Source organism: Trachypithecus francoisi, unplaced genomic scaffold (assembly GCF_009764315.1).
Source record: "Trachypithecus francoisi isolate TF-2019V2 unplaced genomic scaffold, Tfra_2.0 Lachesis_group12, whole genome shotgun sequence".
Lineage (NCBI taxonomy): Eukaryota > Metazoa > Chordata > Mammalia > Primates > Cercopithecidae > Trachypithecus > Trachypithecus francoisi.
This window is the reverse complement of record NW_022681457.1, coordinates 114720250-114739267: the sequence shown is the minus strand read 5'-3', so window position 1 is coordinate 114739267 and position 19018 is coordinate 114720250. Positions and strand designations below refer to the sequence as shown.

The following is a 19018-nucleotide window of genomic DNA, read 5'->3' as shown; positions in this document are numbered from 1 at the left end:
GCACTCCAGCCTGGGCAACACAGCGAGACTCTCTCAAAAAAAAAAGTTTTAATAATTTTTGAACAAGGGGCCCCACACTTTATTTTGCATTGGCCCCTTGGACTATGTAGCTAGTTCTATCAATCTTCATCATTAACTACATCTGAAAAATGCAAAAAAAAAAATCAGTGTGACTAGATTCTGCATTTCAGATGGAATTAATCATATTCTTCAAAAGCCACTTGGCCGGGCGCAGTGGCTCAAGCCTGTAATCCCAGCACTTTGGGAGGCCGAAACGGGCGGATCACGAGGTCAGGAGATCGAGACCATCCTGGCTAACACGGTGAAACCCCGTCTCTACTAAAAAATACAAAAAACTAGCCAGGCGAAGTGGCGGGCGCCTGTAGTCCCAGCTACTCGGGAGGCTGAGACAGGAGAATGGCGTGAACCCGGGAGGCGGAGCTTGCAGTGAGCTGAGATCTGGCCACTGCACTCCAGCCTGGGCGACAGAGCGAGACTCCATCTCAAAAAAAAAAAAAAAAAAAGCCACTTAATAGACAACCTCATACAAATCATTCTAAAGTTTTATATTTCTTCAATTTAAATTTATAACATTCAACTGTTTTGAAGTGGTCCTCAAAAGGACTATATAAGAAAAATTTTAGGCTGAGCATGGTGGCTCATGCCTATAATCCTAGCACTCTGGGAGGCGGAGGCAGGCAGATTGCTTGAGTCCAGGAGTTTGAGACCAATCTGGGCAATATGGTAAAACCCCATCTCTACAAAATAATAATAATAATAATAATAAATAAATAAATAAATTAGCCAAGCATGGTAGAGTGTGCCTGTAGTTCCAGCTACTCAGGGGACTGAAGTGGGAGGATTGCTTGAACCTGGGAGGGCGGAGGTTGCAGTGAGCCGAGATCGTGCCACAGAACTCCAGCCTGAATAAAAATGTCTTTGCTATACTTCAAGTATGTAAACAAAGATGATATCCATTTTTACTGAGTTTTAAAATTCCCTTTGAATATAAAGACGTATTTCTAAGTGTTTTCTATGTTTGAAGATTGGGTAAACGAGGAATAGTTAAATAAAATCAAAGGACTAGAAAAAATAATTTACTTTTAAACAAAGCACATTTTTAGCCAACTAGCATAACAAAAATGTAATGAATGAATGAAATGTCGGCTGGACATGGGGGCTCACGCCTGTAATCCCAGCACTTTGAAGGGCCAAATAGGGCGGATTGCTTGAGCCCAAGAGTTCGAGACCAGCCTGGGCAACATAGCAAGACCCTGTCTCTAAAAAATTTTAAAATTAGCCAGGTGTGGTGGTGTGCACCTGTGGTCCCAGCTACTCGGGAGGCTGAGGTGGGAGAATGGCTTGAGCCCGGGGAGGTCGAGGCTGCAGTGAGCTGTGATTGTGCCACCACACTCCAACCTGGGCAACAGAACAAGATCCCGTCTCAAAAAATAAAAAGAAAAATAAAAAGAAAAGAAATGTCACTTTTTTTTTTTTTTTTTTTTTGAGACGCAGTCTAGCTCTGTCGCCCAGGCTGTAGTGCAGTGGCCGGATCTCAGCTCACTTCAAGCTCCGCCTCCTGGGTTTACGCCATTCTCTCGCCTCAGCCTCCCGAGTAGCTAGGACTACAGGCGCCCGCCATCTCGCCCGGCTAATTTTTTGTATTTTTTTAGTAGAGACGGGGTTTCACCGTGTTAGCCAGGATGGTCTCGATCTCCTGACCTCGTGATCTGCCCGTCTCTGCCTCCCAAAGTGCTGGGATTACAGGCTTGAGCCACCGCGCCCGGCCGTCACTTTCTTGCAGTTTGAGAATTGTCATGTTTTTTCCAGTCCCTTTCATTAGGTGAAGCCCTGTTCCTGGAAGCAGGATACTGACTCTGTATGTGACTGGGTGGGTGGCCCCCAAACACTGCACGTGCAGCCCTGTGCTAGGCTCATTCCTGAGAAATCCACAGAAATCAGGCCTAGGCCTCAATGCTCTCGGCCTCTCTTAATGTGTGAGGTGGTAAAAACAATGAACTGTAGGCCTGGATGCCTGCAAAAATACAGAGGAGTGATAAAATTCAGTCCTAAGGAAACCTAACCAAAGGCTCAATGTTTTTAAGAAAAGGGTTGCTCTGTGAGCTAGCAAGGGCCCCATAGCAATAGAGTTCAAACAGAGGCTGAATGATCAACACACAGGGACGTATGAGGAAACGTCTGTTTTACAGGGAAGGCTATTTAAAGTATCGAGGAAAGAACTTTCAAAGTTCCTTTCAACTCAAAGTCTAAAGTCCGGGGTAAAAATTATATGAGAGACAATGGCAAAGGAAGGAATTGGTTAGATGAAATGCCAGTTTGCACCTAGACTAGGAAAAAATTCAACTTAAAATTCTAACAAACTAGAAAACTGTGAAATGTGTATTTGATTAGAAAAATGCTCCTGTGAGGGATTACGGAGGTCAAGCGGATACAGGATGGTGCAGCCACTTTGTACAACCAGCCGGTAGTTCCTCAAAATGTTAAACACAGGCCGGGCATAGTGCTCACGCCTGTAATCCCAGCACTTTGGGAGGCCGAGGCAGGTGGATCACTTGAGGTCAGGAGTTGGAGACCAGCCTGGCCAACATGGTGAAACCTCGTCTCTACTAAAATACAAAAACTAGCCAGGCATGGTGGCAGGCGCCTGTAATCCCAGCTACTCGGGAGGCTGAGGCAGGAGAATTTCTTGAACCCGGGAGATGGAGGCTGCAGTGAGTAAAGATCACATCACTGCACTCCAGCCTAGGCAATAGAGTGAGACTCCATCTCAAAAAAAAAAAACTTTTTTTAATTTAAAAAGTTAAATCTAAGACGTACCCTAAGATCCAACAATTCCACTTGGGTATATATCCAAGAGAAATGAAAACATACATCCACACAAATTCCTGTACAAAAATGTTCATAGTAGTATTTTCCAAATACAAAGTGGAAATAACCCAAATGTCCATCAATGAATACACGGATAAACAGAATGTGTTATATTCCTACTAGGATATATTATTTACCTGTGAAAAGAAACGAAGTCCTGATACATGCTACAACATGGATGAACCTTGAAGATATCATACTAAGCAAAAGAAGCTAGTCACAAAAGGCCACATATTATGATTCACTTGATATGAAATGTCCAAAATAAGCAAATCCATAGACAGAAAGTAGACTAGGGATTGCCAACGGATGGAGGAGGAGGGAGATGGAGAATGAGCGCTAACAGATATGGGGTTTCTTTTGGGGGTGATAAAAGTGTTCTGAAATTAGACAGTGGTGATGGCTGCACAACTTTGTGAATATACTAAAATCACTGAATTGTATGCCTTAAAAGGTTGAATTTTATGGTGTGTGAATTATATCTCAATAAAGCTACTTTAAAAAAAAAAAGGAGTGGATGCAGAAAAAGATGGGTTTTCTTGTTTGTTTTGTTTTGTTTTATTTTGAGACAAAGTCTGGCTCTGTCACCCAGGCTAGAGTGCAGTGGCGTGACAAAGGTGGTCTTCCTTTTTTTTTGAGATGGAGTTTTGCTCTTGTTGCCCAGGCTGGAGTGCAGTGGTACAATCTCGGTTCACCGCAACCTCTGCCTCCTGGATTCAAGCAATTCTCCTGCCTCAGCCTCTCGAGTAGCTGGGATTACAGGCATGTGCCACCATGTCCGGCTAATTGTGTATTTTTAGTAGAGACGGGGTTTCTCCATGTTGGTCAGGCTGGTGTCGAACTCCTGACCTCAGGTGATCCACCCACCTCAGCTTCCCAAAGTGCTGGGATTACAGGCGTGAGCCACCACGCCCAGCTGGTGGTCCTCCTTTGTCCTACACAATGACTCAGAGAAAGTACAGATCAAGGTAGGCTTGAAAAGTGGCAGACTCAACAGAAGTTCTTGTCACGGGAGAATGAGACAGAACGAAACAGACGGCTGAAAGACGATTTTTCGTCCGGGTGTGGTAGCTCATGTCTATAATCTCAGCTCTTTGGGAGGATGAGGTGGGAGGACTGATTGAGCCCAGGAGTTCGAGACCAGCCTGAGCAACACAGTGAGACACTATTTCTATTCATTCTTTTTAAGATGATTATTCATGTCTGACCAAAAAAGTAAAAAAGCAAAAACATGACTCTTCTTCTGATATGCTACCACATACTTCTTATTGGGTTTCCAGAATGGGAAGGAAGTTAACTTTCAGATTTTTTTTTTTTTTTCCTGAGACGGAGTTTTGCTCTCATTGCCCAGGCTGGAGTACAATGGCGCGATCTCGGCTCACCGCAACCTCCACCTCCCTGGTTCAAGCGATTCTCCTGCCTCAGCCTCCGGAGTAGCTGGGATTACAGGCATGCACCACCACACCCGGCTAATTTTATATTTTTAGTAGAGATGGGGTTTCTCCATGTTGGTCAGGCTGGTCCCTAACTCCCGACCTCAGGTGATCCGCCCGCCTTGGCCTCCCAAAGTGCTGGGATTACAGATGTGAGCCACCGCACCCAGCCAACTTTCAGATGTTTTACAGGTATTTATTTTTTTTTTTTTTTTTTGAGACGGAGTCTCGCTCTGTCGCCGGCCTGGAGTGCAGTGGCCGGATCTCAGCTCACTGCAAGCTCCGCCTCCCGGGTTTACCGCCATTCTCCTGCCTCAACCTCCGAGTAGCTGGGACTACAGGCGCCGCCACCTCGCCCGGCTATTTTTTTCTATTTTTAGTAGAGACGGGGTTTCACAGTGTTAGCCAGGATGGTCTCGATCTCCTGACCTCGTGATCCGCCCGTCTCGGCCTCCCAAAGTGCTGGATTACAGGCTTGAGCCACCGCGCCCGGCCGTTTTACAGGTATTTAAACTGCTTTAAACTCTGTTACTTTGAAGTATGTGAATCTCTGCCAAGAACCTTTAAAACTAAAAACTTTAGTAACAGATCTCGTGAAAATTTTTAATCTAATAATAATATCCTAAAACTAAATCAAAAAATGAGCAAAAATACACCTAAAACATAGGAGAGAAAGAACCTATCAAATCAGACGATCAGCATTCTAGGTCCCAGGTGGTGGCGGCTCTTAGGGAAAAGATGGGTATTGTATGTCAGGCTGACACAGTGGGGATGCTGTCACCATTTGAGGGTTCCTATACATGGCCTTTGCATAGCCTCAAAACACCACTTTTGAGGGCTTGTTAGTTTGGCTTTTTTTTTTTTTTTTTTTTTTTAGAGACAGAGTCTTGCTCTGTCGCCCAGGCTGGAATGCAAGTGGTGTGACCTTGGCTCACTGCAGCCTCAACCTGCCAGGTTCAATCAGTTCTCCAGCCTCAGACTCTTGAGTAGCTAGGACTACAGGCATATGCCACCATGCCCAGCTATTACTTTTGTATTTTTAGTAGAGATGGGGTTTCATCATGTTGCATAGGCTGGTCTTGAACTCCCGGACTCAAGCAATCCACCCATCTTGGCCTCCCAAAGCACTGGGATTACAGGTGTGAGCTACCATGCCTGGCCATTTGGTTGGTTGTTTTTTGTTTGTTTGTTTGTTTGTTTTTTGAGACTGAGTCTCACTCTGTCACCAGGCAGGAGTGCAGTGGTGCAATCTCCACTTTCTGCAACCTCCGCCTCCCAAGTTGAAGCGATTCTCTTGCTTCAGCCTCCCGAGTAGCTGGGACTACAGGTACACACCACCACACCCGGCTAATTTTTGTACTTTTAGTAGACACGGGGTTTAATCATGTTGGCCAGAATGGTCTCCATCTCTTGACCTCATGATCCACCCGCCTCGGCCTCCCGAAGTGCTGGGATTATAGACGAGCCACCGTGCCAGGCCTTGGTTATTTCTTAATGCAAAAACATAACATTGTGTAAATCATTTCCACCAATCTTGAATCTGTAGTCCTGAAACACTACTAAAATCTGTATTTTGTAGCAAATCAACATTTTAAATTTCACTTACAAAGACACATTTCTTCAAGCAACTCTTTTTTGTTTTTTTGAGACAGTCTCGCTCTCTCACCCAGGCTGGAGCACAGTAGCGCAATCTCGGCTCACTGCAAGCTCCGCCTACCAGGTTCACATCATTCTCCTGCCTCAGCCTCCGGAGTAGCTGGGAGTACAGGCGCCCGCCATCACGCCCGGCTAATCTTTTGTATTTTTTTTAGTAGAGATGGGGCTTCACCGTGTTAGTCAGGATGGTTTGCGTCTCCTGACCTTGTGATCCACCCACCTTAGCCTCCCAAAGTGTTGGGATTCCAGGCATGAGCCACCGCGCCCGGCCCCTTCAATCAACTCTTCATACTAAATTAAGATCCACTGAAAAAACAAGTTTTAATTATCTAAGCCCTCAACCAGAATACATAAGAAATAGACTCTTGATGGATTTTTAGGATAATCAGATCTCTATTTTGTTTCAACTCTTATAAATGAAAACTCTATCCAAAAAAAAATATTAAAAAACATATTTTCCTGTCTCAGAAAGCAATAATAAAAATAGCTCAGCACTTTTTTTTCCTTAGTTCTAAAATTTTAACATATCTCAGCTTCCTCATTTTAAACACTTAGACTTGGTTTAATAAGCTTCACTAAGTCCTGCAGCTAGTTCTATGAAATTATAGCATTTTCTAGTTTCAGTGTAATAATTATATTTTATATCCCACAAAAATTTCATTTATTGGTCATATTCTTCGTAACTAAAACTGAAATATTAGTTGCTGTTTTTGGCTTAAATATCAAATACTGGCACATATAATGTATGGTATGACCTCCTAAACCTTCCTTTTGAAAAATAATTCCTATAAAACTGCTTGGTTTTATGCTTTTTCTCCCAAAAAATATCCAGCCAAAGGATGAATTCCAGCTAACTGAAGTTTCCAGTTAACGGAGTTAATGCTCTAAAATTGGAATATATTCAATATTGTTCGTATTTTATTATTTCTTCAGCTGTTATAGGTCTCCTTTGAGAAATAAATGTTATTTACTTTTATTCAGTATTAACATTGTTAGACTATGGATAATACCGAGGTCTATATTCGAATGACTTTTTTCCACATCATTACTTATGAAAAACGAGGTAACAAATTAAGAAACCATCTTTCCAAAAAAGCTGAAAATTACAGTATTTTTTTAAAGGGACTGACAGGTGTAGCCACAGAGCAACAGCCTTCGAAGGCCGAGACAGAGTTTCATGATCTAATATCCCCAATACTGCAACCAACAGAATGGATCCTTGAACTTTTTTTTTTTTTTTGGTATTTTTGTAGTGACAAGGTTTCACCATGTTGCCCAGGCTAGTCTCAAACTCCTGCGCTCAAGCGATCTGTCTAGTCCTCCCAAAGTGCTAGAATTACAGGTATGAGCCACTGAGGCTGGCCCCATGATCCTTGAAAATTTACCCACTAATGAATTCCCACATCCACACTGTAGAAAGTAAGTTTGGGCCGGGTGCAGTGGCTCACATCTGTAATCTCAGCACTGTGGGAGGCAGAGGCAGGTGGCTCACTTCAGGTCAGGAGTTCAGACCAGCCTGGCCAACATGGTGAAACCCTGTCTCTACTAAAAGTACAAAAATGAGCCCAGGCCGGGCCGGTGGCTCAAGCCTGTAATCCCAGCACTTTGGGAGGCCGAGACGGGCGGATCACGAGGTCAGGAGATCGAGACCATCCTGGCTAACACGGTGAAACCCCATCTCTACTAAAAATACAAAAACTAGCCGGGCGAAGTGGTGGGCGCCTGTAGTCCCAGCTACTCGGGAGGCTGAGGCAGGAGAATGGTGTAAACCCGGGAGGCGGAGCTTGCAGTGAGCTGAGATCCGGCCACTGCACTCCAGTCCGGGCGACAGACCGAGACTCCGCCTCAAAAAAAAAAAAAAAAAAAAAAATGAGCCCAGTGAGATGACATACGCCTGTAGTCCCAGCTACTGGGGAGGCTGAGGCAGGAGAATCTCTTGAACCCCGGAGGCAGAGGTTGCAGTGAGCCAAGATCTCCCCAATGCACTCCAGCCTGGGTGACAGAATGAGACTCTGTCTCCCAAAAAAAAAAAAAAGAATGTAAGTTTACTTTACACTATGTAATTTTTTTCAGTATATAGCATTTATCTGTGAAGTGAAAATTAGGATGCAAAGCTACTACGCTGTCTAAACTGAAATGCTGTTATCCATGCACCCATTCATTCATTCAATCACACAATACTGGCATGCCTCCGGTGTGCTGCTGACGGGAAACATATGCAAAGCAGACACCCTTCCATCTTGGGGCATATGTTCTACAGAGGGGAAACAGACAGTAAACAACTCAATAAGTAAGCAACAAGGCATGTTAGAATGGGCTAAGTGCTATGGAAACAAGAAAAAGTGTTTGCAGGGAAACAGGATTTAGGGGTTCAGGAAGAGAAATGATTTCAAATAGGATGGTGAGAAGAGGCCTCACTAAGTCTGTGTGCAAATGGAAAAATAACAGTGATTTTTATTTATTATGTGGCTTCAAAATGCATTACACGGTTGAGTTTTTTAAATATTCACATAAGCTTTCTATTTTCTCTGCTTCACTGTTCTATTTCCTGATCTCCATGAAGAAGGCAGGTAGCCGACGGACATGACCATCCAGGGCACGCCAAAGATATTTCTTCTAATATTTTGGCTTACTTAATTTGTTTTTAAGACGGAGTCTTGCTTTGTCACCCAGGCTGGAGTGCAGGGGCGCAATCTTGGCTCACTGTAACCTCCACCTCCTGGGTTCAAGCAATTCTTCTGCCTCAGCCTCCCAAGTAGCTAGGATTACAGGCACCCACCAGCACACCCAGCTAATTTTTATATTTTTAGTAGAGACGGGGTGTCACCAAGTTGACAAGGCTGGTCTCGAACTCCTGACCTCAGGTGATCCGCCAGCCTCGGCCTCCCAAAGTGCTGGGATTATAGGCGCGAGCCACTGCGCCCAGCTCTACTCAACATTTCTTGAGAACTACAGCTATAATTAAAATAAAATTTGAGGGTCTCTATAAAACTAATAGTCAAGATGTAATTTATATTAGAAAATTTATCATTTTCTCCAGCAGTCTCTACGTAATCTAACATTAACGATTACTAAAGATAGCTACAGCATGAACAGGAGTTCATGTCGTACTGCCTTACAGCAGTAAAAATTTCAGATATGAGTTGAAATGATCTCTTAAAATGAGCCCACAGAGTGTCTCCAAACTCTAAATTTACACATGAAATTCACTTGTAATATTTCAAAATGAAATTGTTTTTATTAGCATTTTGTGTAATAATTCCAAGACATTTTCTAACTTGCAACCTGAACAAAAAACCAATGCGACCAAATAACTGATGTGTAAAATGTCTTTATTCTGAAGACTAAGAATCTTGAACTACTGTCTAACGGCACCAAGAAAAACTTAAGAGAAAGCAAATCACAAATGACTCAACTAGTCAACACATCTTTCACAAAACATTTCTGTCGGTCTCGGGTAATGAAGATATTCAAAGTTGAAATGTATGCTGTTTAAGTAACCAAGGCAATTAAATAATGACTAACAAATGTAGGTGCTATTTAAGAAAGCACCAATTTTAACAAGAAATGGTATCACTGACTAAACTAAATATACTTAAACTGTTCCCAAAATACCCAATCCAAGCACATATTTTTAAAATGTGTGGGTTTTCCCCAAGAGAAGCAAAACTTTGACATTTCTCTTGAATATATTAGAGTTTCAGACCTCCAACCCACATCTGGAAAGAACATTTCAAACTTAGTTTGATGTTACTTTTAAAAATCAAATGGCCAGCAATGAGATACTTAGTGACTAAGATCTGAATCTGGCAGAGTCAACAGAATGTCAGAAATGAAATAAAAGAAGTATTCAAAGTTTATCATCCTCGATGTTTAGAAAGGAACATGGAACAAAAGATGCATTTCCCGCCTCTGCCCTTTAATTTCGTGAACACCACACTTCTCTCCTTATGTCATGCCAGGGAAGGGAAAATAAAATTTTTTTTAAAGCTTGCTAAATTCAAATATGACCATTTCATCTGGATTTCTATCAATCCTCCTCCCCAAAATTTCTTTTGATTAAAAAAAAATCAGAACAAATTTAAGCCTACAGTAGATTCTACAGACTCCACCTAGATTACTTTGCTCTAAGGCCAAGGAAAATGTTTACGATTTCAAGATCCACTCAGAAGCAAATACTGTATCTGCAATGCGTAAGCTTTTCGTTGGCAAGACCAGTCAATATCAGAGAACACGCGAGGTTTAAAAGGTTAAGTGGATGAAGGTTAAAAGCTAATAATAAATTAGCCAAGAAATATTACTTCCCACCGAGCCATAAAATAATTTCGGTCCTACAATCCTAAAGAACCAGAGGGATTTCTCGTTTTTGTAGAGGGCATCTAACCCTCTACGGTCTAAATGACCGTCAGAAAAACTGCACCAAGGCACCAGGGGTAGCAGAGACGCAGATTTCTAACACTGGGTGAGCCCGCGGTCGCAAATCTCATCGCGATTTCACCTTTGGGTGAAAAGGTGGGAGGGAAGCACGAAGTTTCAGCCTCGGCTCCACTGGAAACAGACAACGTCTGAAGGACCCTGGGAGGAGGCGGAAAGGGGCGAAGCCGTGGTGTCCGCGGTGCAGCAACAGAGAATCGGGATCTTGGAAACGGGATGCGGAGGAGTGGGCTCTTATGTAAGCACACACCAAAACTGTGCGTGCACCCCCCGCCTGATGCACCTCTGAGCACACGTACACACAGCATCTCACCCAGGGGTGCAGCCCCAGCCTGCGTGCGCCGCTGAGCAGGCGGACTGACCCTTTGGCCCGTCTGCACGTCCCCCCAAATCAGCGCAGCCACCACCCCGGGCTGCAGTGGGGGCGGCTCAGACCCAGGTGCCCCGCCCGGGACCGAGCCTGGCTTCCCCGGGACGCCCGCAGAGCGCGCCCGCAATCTCCTGCACCCCGGCTCCGCGAGCCCGACCCCCGACCCGAACCCCACGCCCTGACCCGGCTCCCTGTGCTCGGACCCGACGACTCCCCGCATCCCGGCTCGAATCCCGGCATCCGACCCTACTCCCGCACCGGGACCCGAATCCCCGCACCGGGACCCGAATCCCGCACCGACCCAGCGGCCCGGCCCGGCCCGGCCCCGGGGCTTACCTCGCGCGGCCCAGACCCCGCCGCCGCACAGCAGCCCGGCCAGCAACAGCCGGGCGGCCGGGGCCAGCGCGGGCGCGGGGCGGCGCAGCATCGCCAGCCCGGGGCGGGAGCGGCAGGGAGGCGCGCGGGACGCCGAGCGGAGCTCTCGGAGCTTTAGAGGCCGGGGGCCGGCTGCTCCGCGGCGCGGCGAGCTCCGGGGATCCAAGGAGGAGCCGCCGCCGCCGCCGCCGCCGCCGTGACGCTGGGCCGCGCGCTCGGGACGCGGCGCCCTCCCCGCCTCGGAGCAGCGCCTTGCTGGAGGCAGCGGCAGCAACTAAGATGGCGGCGACGCTCTCTCTCGGGTCCGGCGAGGGTACCCGGCCGGGGGCGGGGTGGCGGCGGGAGGGGCGGGGATGGGGAGCGACGTGAGGCGCGCGCGCGGCGGACCCGGGGAGCGCGCGGGCCTGGGAGGGAAGGGGAGGGGAGGGGAGGGAGCGCGCGCGGCGGACCCGGGAGAGGGCGCGCCTCCGAGCCCATCGGCCCCGCCTGGAGCGCGCGCCCGCGGGGACGCGGCTGGGGTGGGTTCCGAGCGGCCGGGAGGGGCTCGGGGGACTGTATCCCTTTCCCCGGCCGCAGCTGGAGAGCCTCAACTCCGCGTCCCCACGCGCGCTCCCGGGCTCCTAAGGCCGGGCGAGCGGTACCCGGGGACCCGCGCCTCCTTCTCCACCCCGAGGACTCATCCTTCCCACCCGCTCCGCCGAGGAGCGCAGACCTCGGCGAGGGGAGTGCGACCCAGGACCCTTGTCACTTAGGGCAGGTCGCGTCGCCTCCCAGAACCTCGGGGTCCTCGTCTCCCCGGTAGAGGTGATGAGAGGAGTCACGAAAGGGGGTCCAGGAGACCAGGTCAGCGAAACGCGCCTGGTAAACAGTCAAGGGCCGCACAGCACTACCCGCACCGGCTCCCGCCCCGGGACCTGCCCCAAGGGAGTCTGTCCTGAATTGACTGAAGGAATCTATTTGAGACTTTCTAAAGGCGGCTGGTGTGCGCGCTCTTTCTCAGTGACATAGTGCGATGCTGGTTCTTAGAAAAGCGGAGGTCCGAATGGATAGAGAGGACAGACGAGTCCTCCCCCTCTACCGTGGATCCCTACAGGGATCTTGGGGTCCTCCCATTTTCCCAGCGTCCTGCGGCCCCCTCCTCCTCTCCTCTGGACCCCTGGCACCCCCCACAGTGGAGGAAAGGCCTGGAACAGCTGTGGATGGGCGTGTGTGCAGGCACTGTACCCTGTGAGACACTATTGGCTCCATTTTGCAGATAAGGAAACTAAGTCAGAAAGGTGAAATGACTCCCCCCTTGGGACAACTATTGTAAAAAGAATCAGCCCTCAAGGACAGGATGTTCGCATTAGGGAGACATCACAGCAAAAAGTTGAACACTAAAATGTTCATTTTTCGAGACTGCTAGAAGAGCTATCCATGAATGTCATTGCTCCAGGTGGGGGTGGAGGAGGCTGGGCAGCACTGGAGGTTGGGTGGAGACTGGTTTGTGGGGCGCAGAGGACTTCCTTAGGAGAGTAGTGGGCAAAGAGCCCAAAAACATAGATTGAGGCCAGATTGGGGGAATGGACTTGATCCTGCAGTCAACAGGAAGACCTGGAACAACTGGGAACAGCGGTGTGGTGTGACCTGGGGAAGGCTTCAAAAGCAATCTAGAATCCAGCTCCCTGCACCTTGTTCCCTGTAAGCATCCTGCACCAAAGCCTAAAGATTCCATCTTGCTAATGTCTGTCCTTCCTTCCCCTGCTCCCCCTCCCCTGGGTTGAGGAAGACCAGACTCCCCTTGGCTGGACCCTTCCCAAAGCACCTGCCTGGCCCCAGCAGGCTCCAAGCCACACCTACCATTCCTTCCAGCCAAGGCTTTGAGTCATCCTCTCCCCTGGTGACGGATGTTGCCATTGCTTCTGCCCCTCCTGGAGTTATAAACTCAGTGAGGGCCTCCCTGCTGCCACCTCATCAGGTCCAGACATCTCTGCCGGGCTTCCCATCCTCCACCCAGCTGACCTCAGGGCATGCTGTCTGCCACTGTCTCCTCTTATTCACTCCCCTCCCAGGGTCAACATCACACTTTCTCCTCCACCCATACCCCGAGCCTTAGGTCCTTACAAGGAGCTTCTGGGCTGTCTCCTTCAGGAAGTCCTCCTGCCAGCCCTCTCTCCCCAGCCCCCAGCTGCTCTAACCAAACAGTTCAGCTTTATAATCTGCTGCCTGTGCTGTCGACTGACTAATCCATCAGTGTCTTTTTCTCCTCCCCACTGTATTCTAGTGGGAAGGACCCAGATGGTCTAGTCAGACAGGACTGGACTTCGGTGCTGGCCTCTGCGACTGCAGACGACCTTGGACAGGTTATGGAACTTTCAGAATCTCTTTCCTCACCTGTGAAATGGAACAATCTCTACTTCTTAGAGTTGTGAGAATTAAATGAAATTATGCCACATAGATCTAGAAATACCAGGCTCTAGGTGGCAAATAAATGAAAGTGCCACATAGAGCCTGGTATTTCTAGATATAAGAGTTTCTTTTTCCCCTCAAGAAGAAGACTTCTGTGCTTCTAGTATACCAGCGAACACAGTAGGTACTCAATAGTGATGAACTCAAGGAATTGCTGAGTTAGGTTTTATTATTATGGAGATCATATTTCAGAGGGTGAAAAAAAAATGTACCCTGTAGATTTCCAGGGACCTTCGAGATTTGCAAAACATAAAATCGGAAAGGTTTAATCTCAGCACTATGTTTGCAGTCCATAGGCTGATGATGCCAAGAGGGGAAATTTAATGTGTTCAGTTCTATTAAAAACACAAACAAAAGCTCTTCAGTGTCTGGAATCCTGATCCCTTTATCTTCTCACCCTTACTGTCCCTTCAAGAAACAAAGAGATAGATCAAAAAGATCCAGCGTCAGATGGGGCAGACAGGCGGCTTGGTGAGCTCAGTGCAACCTGCACCTGCTGGGATTTCGCCCACATGAGAGTGAGTCCGGCCACAAGGGCTCAGCTTGAAAGTCTCGGAAATGGGGGAACCAGTAAACTCGGTTTCTGCTCTGCCTGACAATAGCCTCAGCCACATTGCCACATTTCAGAGGTTTCCCGCATGATGGATTAGTTAATCCTCCTAATGGCCCTGAGATGGGGATCGATTCAGGCTTATGCTATGGTTAGCTGGGAGAGGGGCCTTGCCTGAGCTGAGCCAGCCACTGACAAAGCGGCAGCATCAGGGTCCCTGGAGCCATGGGGAATGAGGCATCACCCAGACCGGTCCTGAGCTGGGAACATAGACTTGAGGATAAGGAGATGGCTTTGTTAGCTGGTGGAGGAAGATCTGTACTTTTGAATGTATAGTGAATCTATCTGAGATAGTAAATGAAGCGAACACAAGAAAATTTTCCAAGATGCTGCACCTTCTGAGATGACTGTTGCTGATACCATATCATGATAATAACATATCATATGTGCTTCCAGCAATCCTTTACAGAAGGTACTTTTGGCTGGGCACAGTGGCTCATGCCTATAATCCCAGCACTTTGGGAGGCTGAGGTGGGCAGACCATTTGAGGCCAGGAGTTTGAGACCGGCCTGGCCAACATGGCAAAACTCTGTCTCTACTAAAAATACAAAAATCAGTCAGATGTGGTGGCGGGCACTTGTAATCCCAGCTACTTGGGAGGCTGAGGCAGGCGAATCACTTGAACCTGGGAGGCAGAAGTTGCAGTGAGCCAAGATGGTGTCACTGCACTGAAGCGTGGGTGACAGAGCAAGACTCCAACTCAAAAAACAAAAAAAGATACTTTTATTGTTCCTATTTTACAGATGAGGAAAATGTCGAATTTGCTCAAGAGTACATTGCTAGAAAGTTGGACCCCTGAGATTCAATTTCATGTCCATCTGAACCCAAAACGGAGCCTTAGCCTCAGTGTGAAATTACCCCCACAGATACCAAAATAACCCCTGCACAGGATCCCACAGCTTGGAGCCAGCCTGCTCCCGAACAGTGAGAAGGTGGGGCTTCGAGCAAGCCCTGGCTTTGCCACCTCCGACTGTTGAGGCCTATCTCAAGCCTGAAGTTCCTCACCGAGGACATGAGCTCCCAGGTCCAGAGTTGCAGTGAAGATGAAATGAGATCGCATGCAGGAAATCTCTTAGCCAGCAATGCGGCCGTGTGGAGCCATGGAGTCATTCTCAGGCGGGCATGTTATTACTGTTTTGCACAGTGTGGGCTTGGCGGGTGTTTGTGGAGCGGAGCCGGAGGCAGGTAAGCAGTTACTATAGCTGATTTCCTAATGATGTGCTCAGGAACAAACCCACTGAAGGCGGCAGCAGGAGAAGGTTATGAGAATCTTGATGAAAGCAACTGATTAGAAACTCCTGGAAGTTCTTTCTTTTTTTTTTTTTTTTGAGATGGAGCCTCGCTCTGTCACCCAGGCTGGAGTGCAGTGGCGTGATCTCCGCTCACTGCAAGCTTCGCCTCCTGGGTTCACACCATTCTCCTGCCTCAGCCTCCCGAGTAGCTGGGACTATAGGCGCCCGCCACCACGCCTGGCTAATTTTTGTATTTTTTAGTAGAGACGGGGTTTCACCGTGTTATCCAGGATGGTCTCGATCTCCTGACCCCGTGATCCGGCCGCCTCGGCCTCCCAAAGTGCTGGGATTACAGGCGTGAGCCACCACTCCTGGCCAACTCCTGAAAGTTCTTTACTGAAAGAATCACACGGTGGCTCAAGCCTGTAATCCCAGCACTTTGGGAGGCTGAGACGGGCGGATCATGAGGTCAGGAGATCGAGACCATCCTGGCTAATACGGTGAAACCCCGTCTCTACTAAAAAATACAAAAAAACTAGCCGGGCGAGGTGGCGGGTGCCTGTAGTCCCAGCTACTTGGGAGGCTGAGGCAGGAGAATGGTGTAAACCCGGGGGGCGGAGCTTGCAGTGAGCTGAGATCTGGCCATTGCACTCCAGCCTGGGCGACAGAGCGAGACTCCGTCTCAAAAAAAAAAAAAAAAAAAAAAAGAATCACAGCACCCAGAACCACCACCAGAGTCCACCCAGAACCCCAGAAAGTACAAGGTGTGGCCCTATCTCTGTGTTCTCATGTCCTGGCCAGGTCATTTCACTGCTGTTAAAAGGGATAATTAACGAGAAGGAAAATGATGCTGTGCTTAGGAGCAAAGACTCTGGTTGGACAGAATGGTGCAAACCCATTTCTGTCCACTTCCTTCCTTTTGGTAAAATTTCAATGTGATTTTGCTTTGTAGTATATTAAATATTGGGCTGGGTGCTGTGGCTCTGGGAGGCCAAGGCAGGCAGATTATTTGAGGTCTGGAGTTTGAGACCAGCCTGGCCAACATTGCAAAACCTGGTTTCTACTGAAAATACAAAAAAAAAAAAAATAGGCTGAAGCTGGCAGATCGCTTGAGGTCAGGAGTTTGAGACCAGCACGGCCAACTTGACAAAACCCTAAATTTAGTCTCTACTAAAAATACAAAACTTAGCCGGGCATGGTGGCGTGTACCCGTAGTCCCAACTACTACTTGGGAGGCTGAGGCAGGAGAATCACTTGAACCCTGGGAGGCAGAGGTTGCAGTGAGCTGAGATCGCACCACTGCGTTCCATCCTAGGCGACACAGCGAGACTCTGTCTCAAAAAAAAAAAAAAAAAAAATTAGCCCAGCAGGTGCCTGTAATCCCAGCTACTAGGGAGACTAAGGCAGGAGAACTGCTGGAACCCGGGAGGCAGAGGCTGCAGTGAGCCAACTGCACTCCAGCCTGGGTGACAGAGTGAGACTCTGTCTAAAAAAAAAAAAATTTCCATGGCTCCAAAGTCATATCTAGAAAGCAGGGTGTTCAGAGAAGCCTAGATCTATTCCTGTTTCCTCCTCTCTATCTCCTCCTTCTTTTATAGGTTGCCATTTCTTCTATTTTTAGTTTATCTTTCCATTGTGGGTTGTTTTTTTTTTTTTTTTAGAATAAGCAAATAGTTGTATATATGTCTTTCCCTTTTCTTAGCTACAAGGCAGCAAATCATACCTATACCTGCTACTCTGTATCTTGCCTTTTTTACTTCATAAAACATCCTGGAGATCACTCCATTAAAGTACGCAGTACATACAGTCTTTTTTTTTTTTTTGAGATGGAGTCTTGCTCTGTCACCCAGGCTGGAGCACAGTGGCACAAGCTCGGCTCACTGCAAGCTCTGCCTCCTGGATTCACGCCATTATCCTACCTCAGCCTCTCAAGTAGCTGGGACTACAGGCATCCGCCACCATGCCCAGCTAATTTTTTTGGGATTTTTTTTGTATTTTTAGTAGAGATGGGGTTTCACTGTGTTAGCCAGGATAGTCTCAATATCCTGACCTCGTGATCTGCCCATCTCCGCCTCCCAAAGTGCTGGATTACAGGCATGAGCCACTGCGCCAGCCTTTTTTTTTTTTTTTTTTTTTTTGAGATGGAGTCTTGCTCTGTCACCCATTCTGGAGTGCAGTGGCGCAATCTCGGCTCACTGCAAGCTCCGCCTCCTGGGTTCACGCCATTCTCCTGCCTCAGCCTCCTGAGTAGCTGGGACTACAGGCGCCCGCCACCACGCCCGGCTAATTTTTTGTGTTTTTAGTAGAGACGGGGTTTCACCGTGTTAGCCAGGATGGTCTCGATCTCATGACCTCGTGATCCACCTGTCTCGGCCTCCCAAAGTGCTGGGATTACAGGCCTGAGCCACTGCGCCCAGCCCTTTTTTTTTTTTTTTTTTTTTTTTTTTTTTTTTTTTTAGAAACAGGGCCTTGTTCCATCACCCAGGCACATCACCCAGGTACAGTGGTGATCACTGATCATAGCTCACTGCAGCCTCGAACTCCTGGGTTCAAGCGATCCTCCTGCCTCAGCCTCCCAACTCACTGGGACTTCGGGTGTGCAACCCCCACACCCGGCTCCGCATTTGTTTTCCTAGCTTCGTAGTGCTGTCCCACGTGGATTTACCAGTTATTTAATCAGTCCCCCTTATTGAGGAATATTTTTCCCCTGTTGATGGGTCGTTTCCAATCTTTTGTTTTTACAGAATGCTGCAGTGAAGCCTTTTTGTACCTTTTGCCATCTGTGCCTCTTTCTACCTGTGTGACCTTGGGCAAGGCCCTTCACCTCTCCAATCTTAGCATCTCCATCTGTAAAACAGAGACGAGCCCTCCCCACTGGGTGGTTGTGAGGAAGAGATAAGGTGATGCGCACAAAGCAGAGCACAGGGCCGATTCCTAGGAGCAGGTGTTAACCACCATCTGCTATTACCAGTACCCATTACTGTTCATGGCTAGGAGCCTTAAGCTACTCTGGCAGTGGCAGCAACCCTAACTTAAGAAGGGGCACTTCAGGCCGGGCGCGGTGGCTCATGCCTGTAATCCCAGCACTTTGGGAGGCCAAAGTGGGTAGATCACGAGGTCAGGAGATCGAGACTCTTCCTGGTGACAGAGCAAGACTCTGTCAAAAGAAGAAGAAGAAGAGGAGGAGGAGGGAGGAGGAGGAAGAGGAGGCACTTCTGTGGTCTCCAGGAAGTCAGGATATACTTTTTTTTTTTTTTTTAAGACGGAGTTTTGCCCAGGCTGGAGTGCAATGGTGTGATCTCGGCTCACTGCAACCTCCACCTCCTGGGCTCAAGTGATTCTCCTGCCTCAGCCTCCTGAGTAGCTGGGACTACAGGCATGCACCATCACGCCCAGCTAATTTTTGTATTTTTAGTAGAGTTGGGGTTTCTCCATGTTGGTCATGCTGGTCTCGAACTCCCAACCTCAGGTGATCCGCCCACCTTGGCCTCCCAAAGTTCTGGGATTACAGGTATGAGCCACCGCACCAAGCCTATTTCAGACTCTTTCTAACGCTCTCTATGGCTCTCCA

The 19018-nt window shown here is 47.8% G+C and overlaps 1 protein-coding gene across 3 annotated transcripts in view; it reads right to left on the bottom strand.

The window, feature by feature from the left end:
- CLSTN1 (calsyntenin 1) overlaps positions 1–11997 on the bottom strand; it is a 99125-nt gene extending 87128 nt beyond the window's left edge. For all 3 annotated transcript variants that reach the window (XM_033228461.1, XM_033228463.1, XM_033228462.1), the window contains exon 1: positions 11119–11997. In XM_033228461.1, the coding sequence (XP_033084352.1) occupies positions 11119–11209 (91 nt within the window). In that variant the 5' untranslated portion in view covers positions 11210–11997. The remainder of the gene's footprint in view (positions 1–11118) is intronic.
- Positions 11998–19018: the final 7021 nt, after the last annotated feature.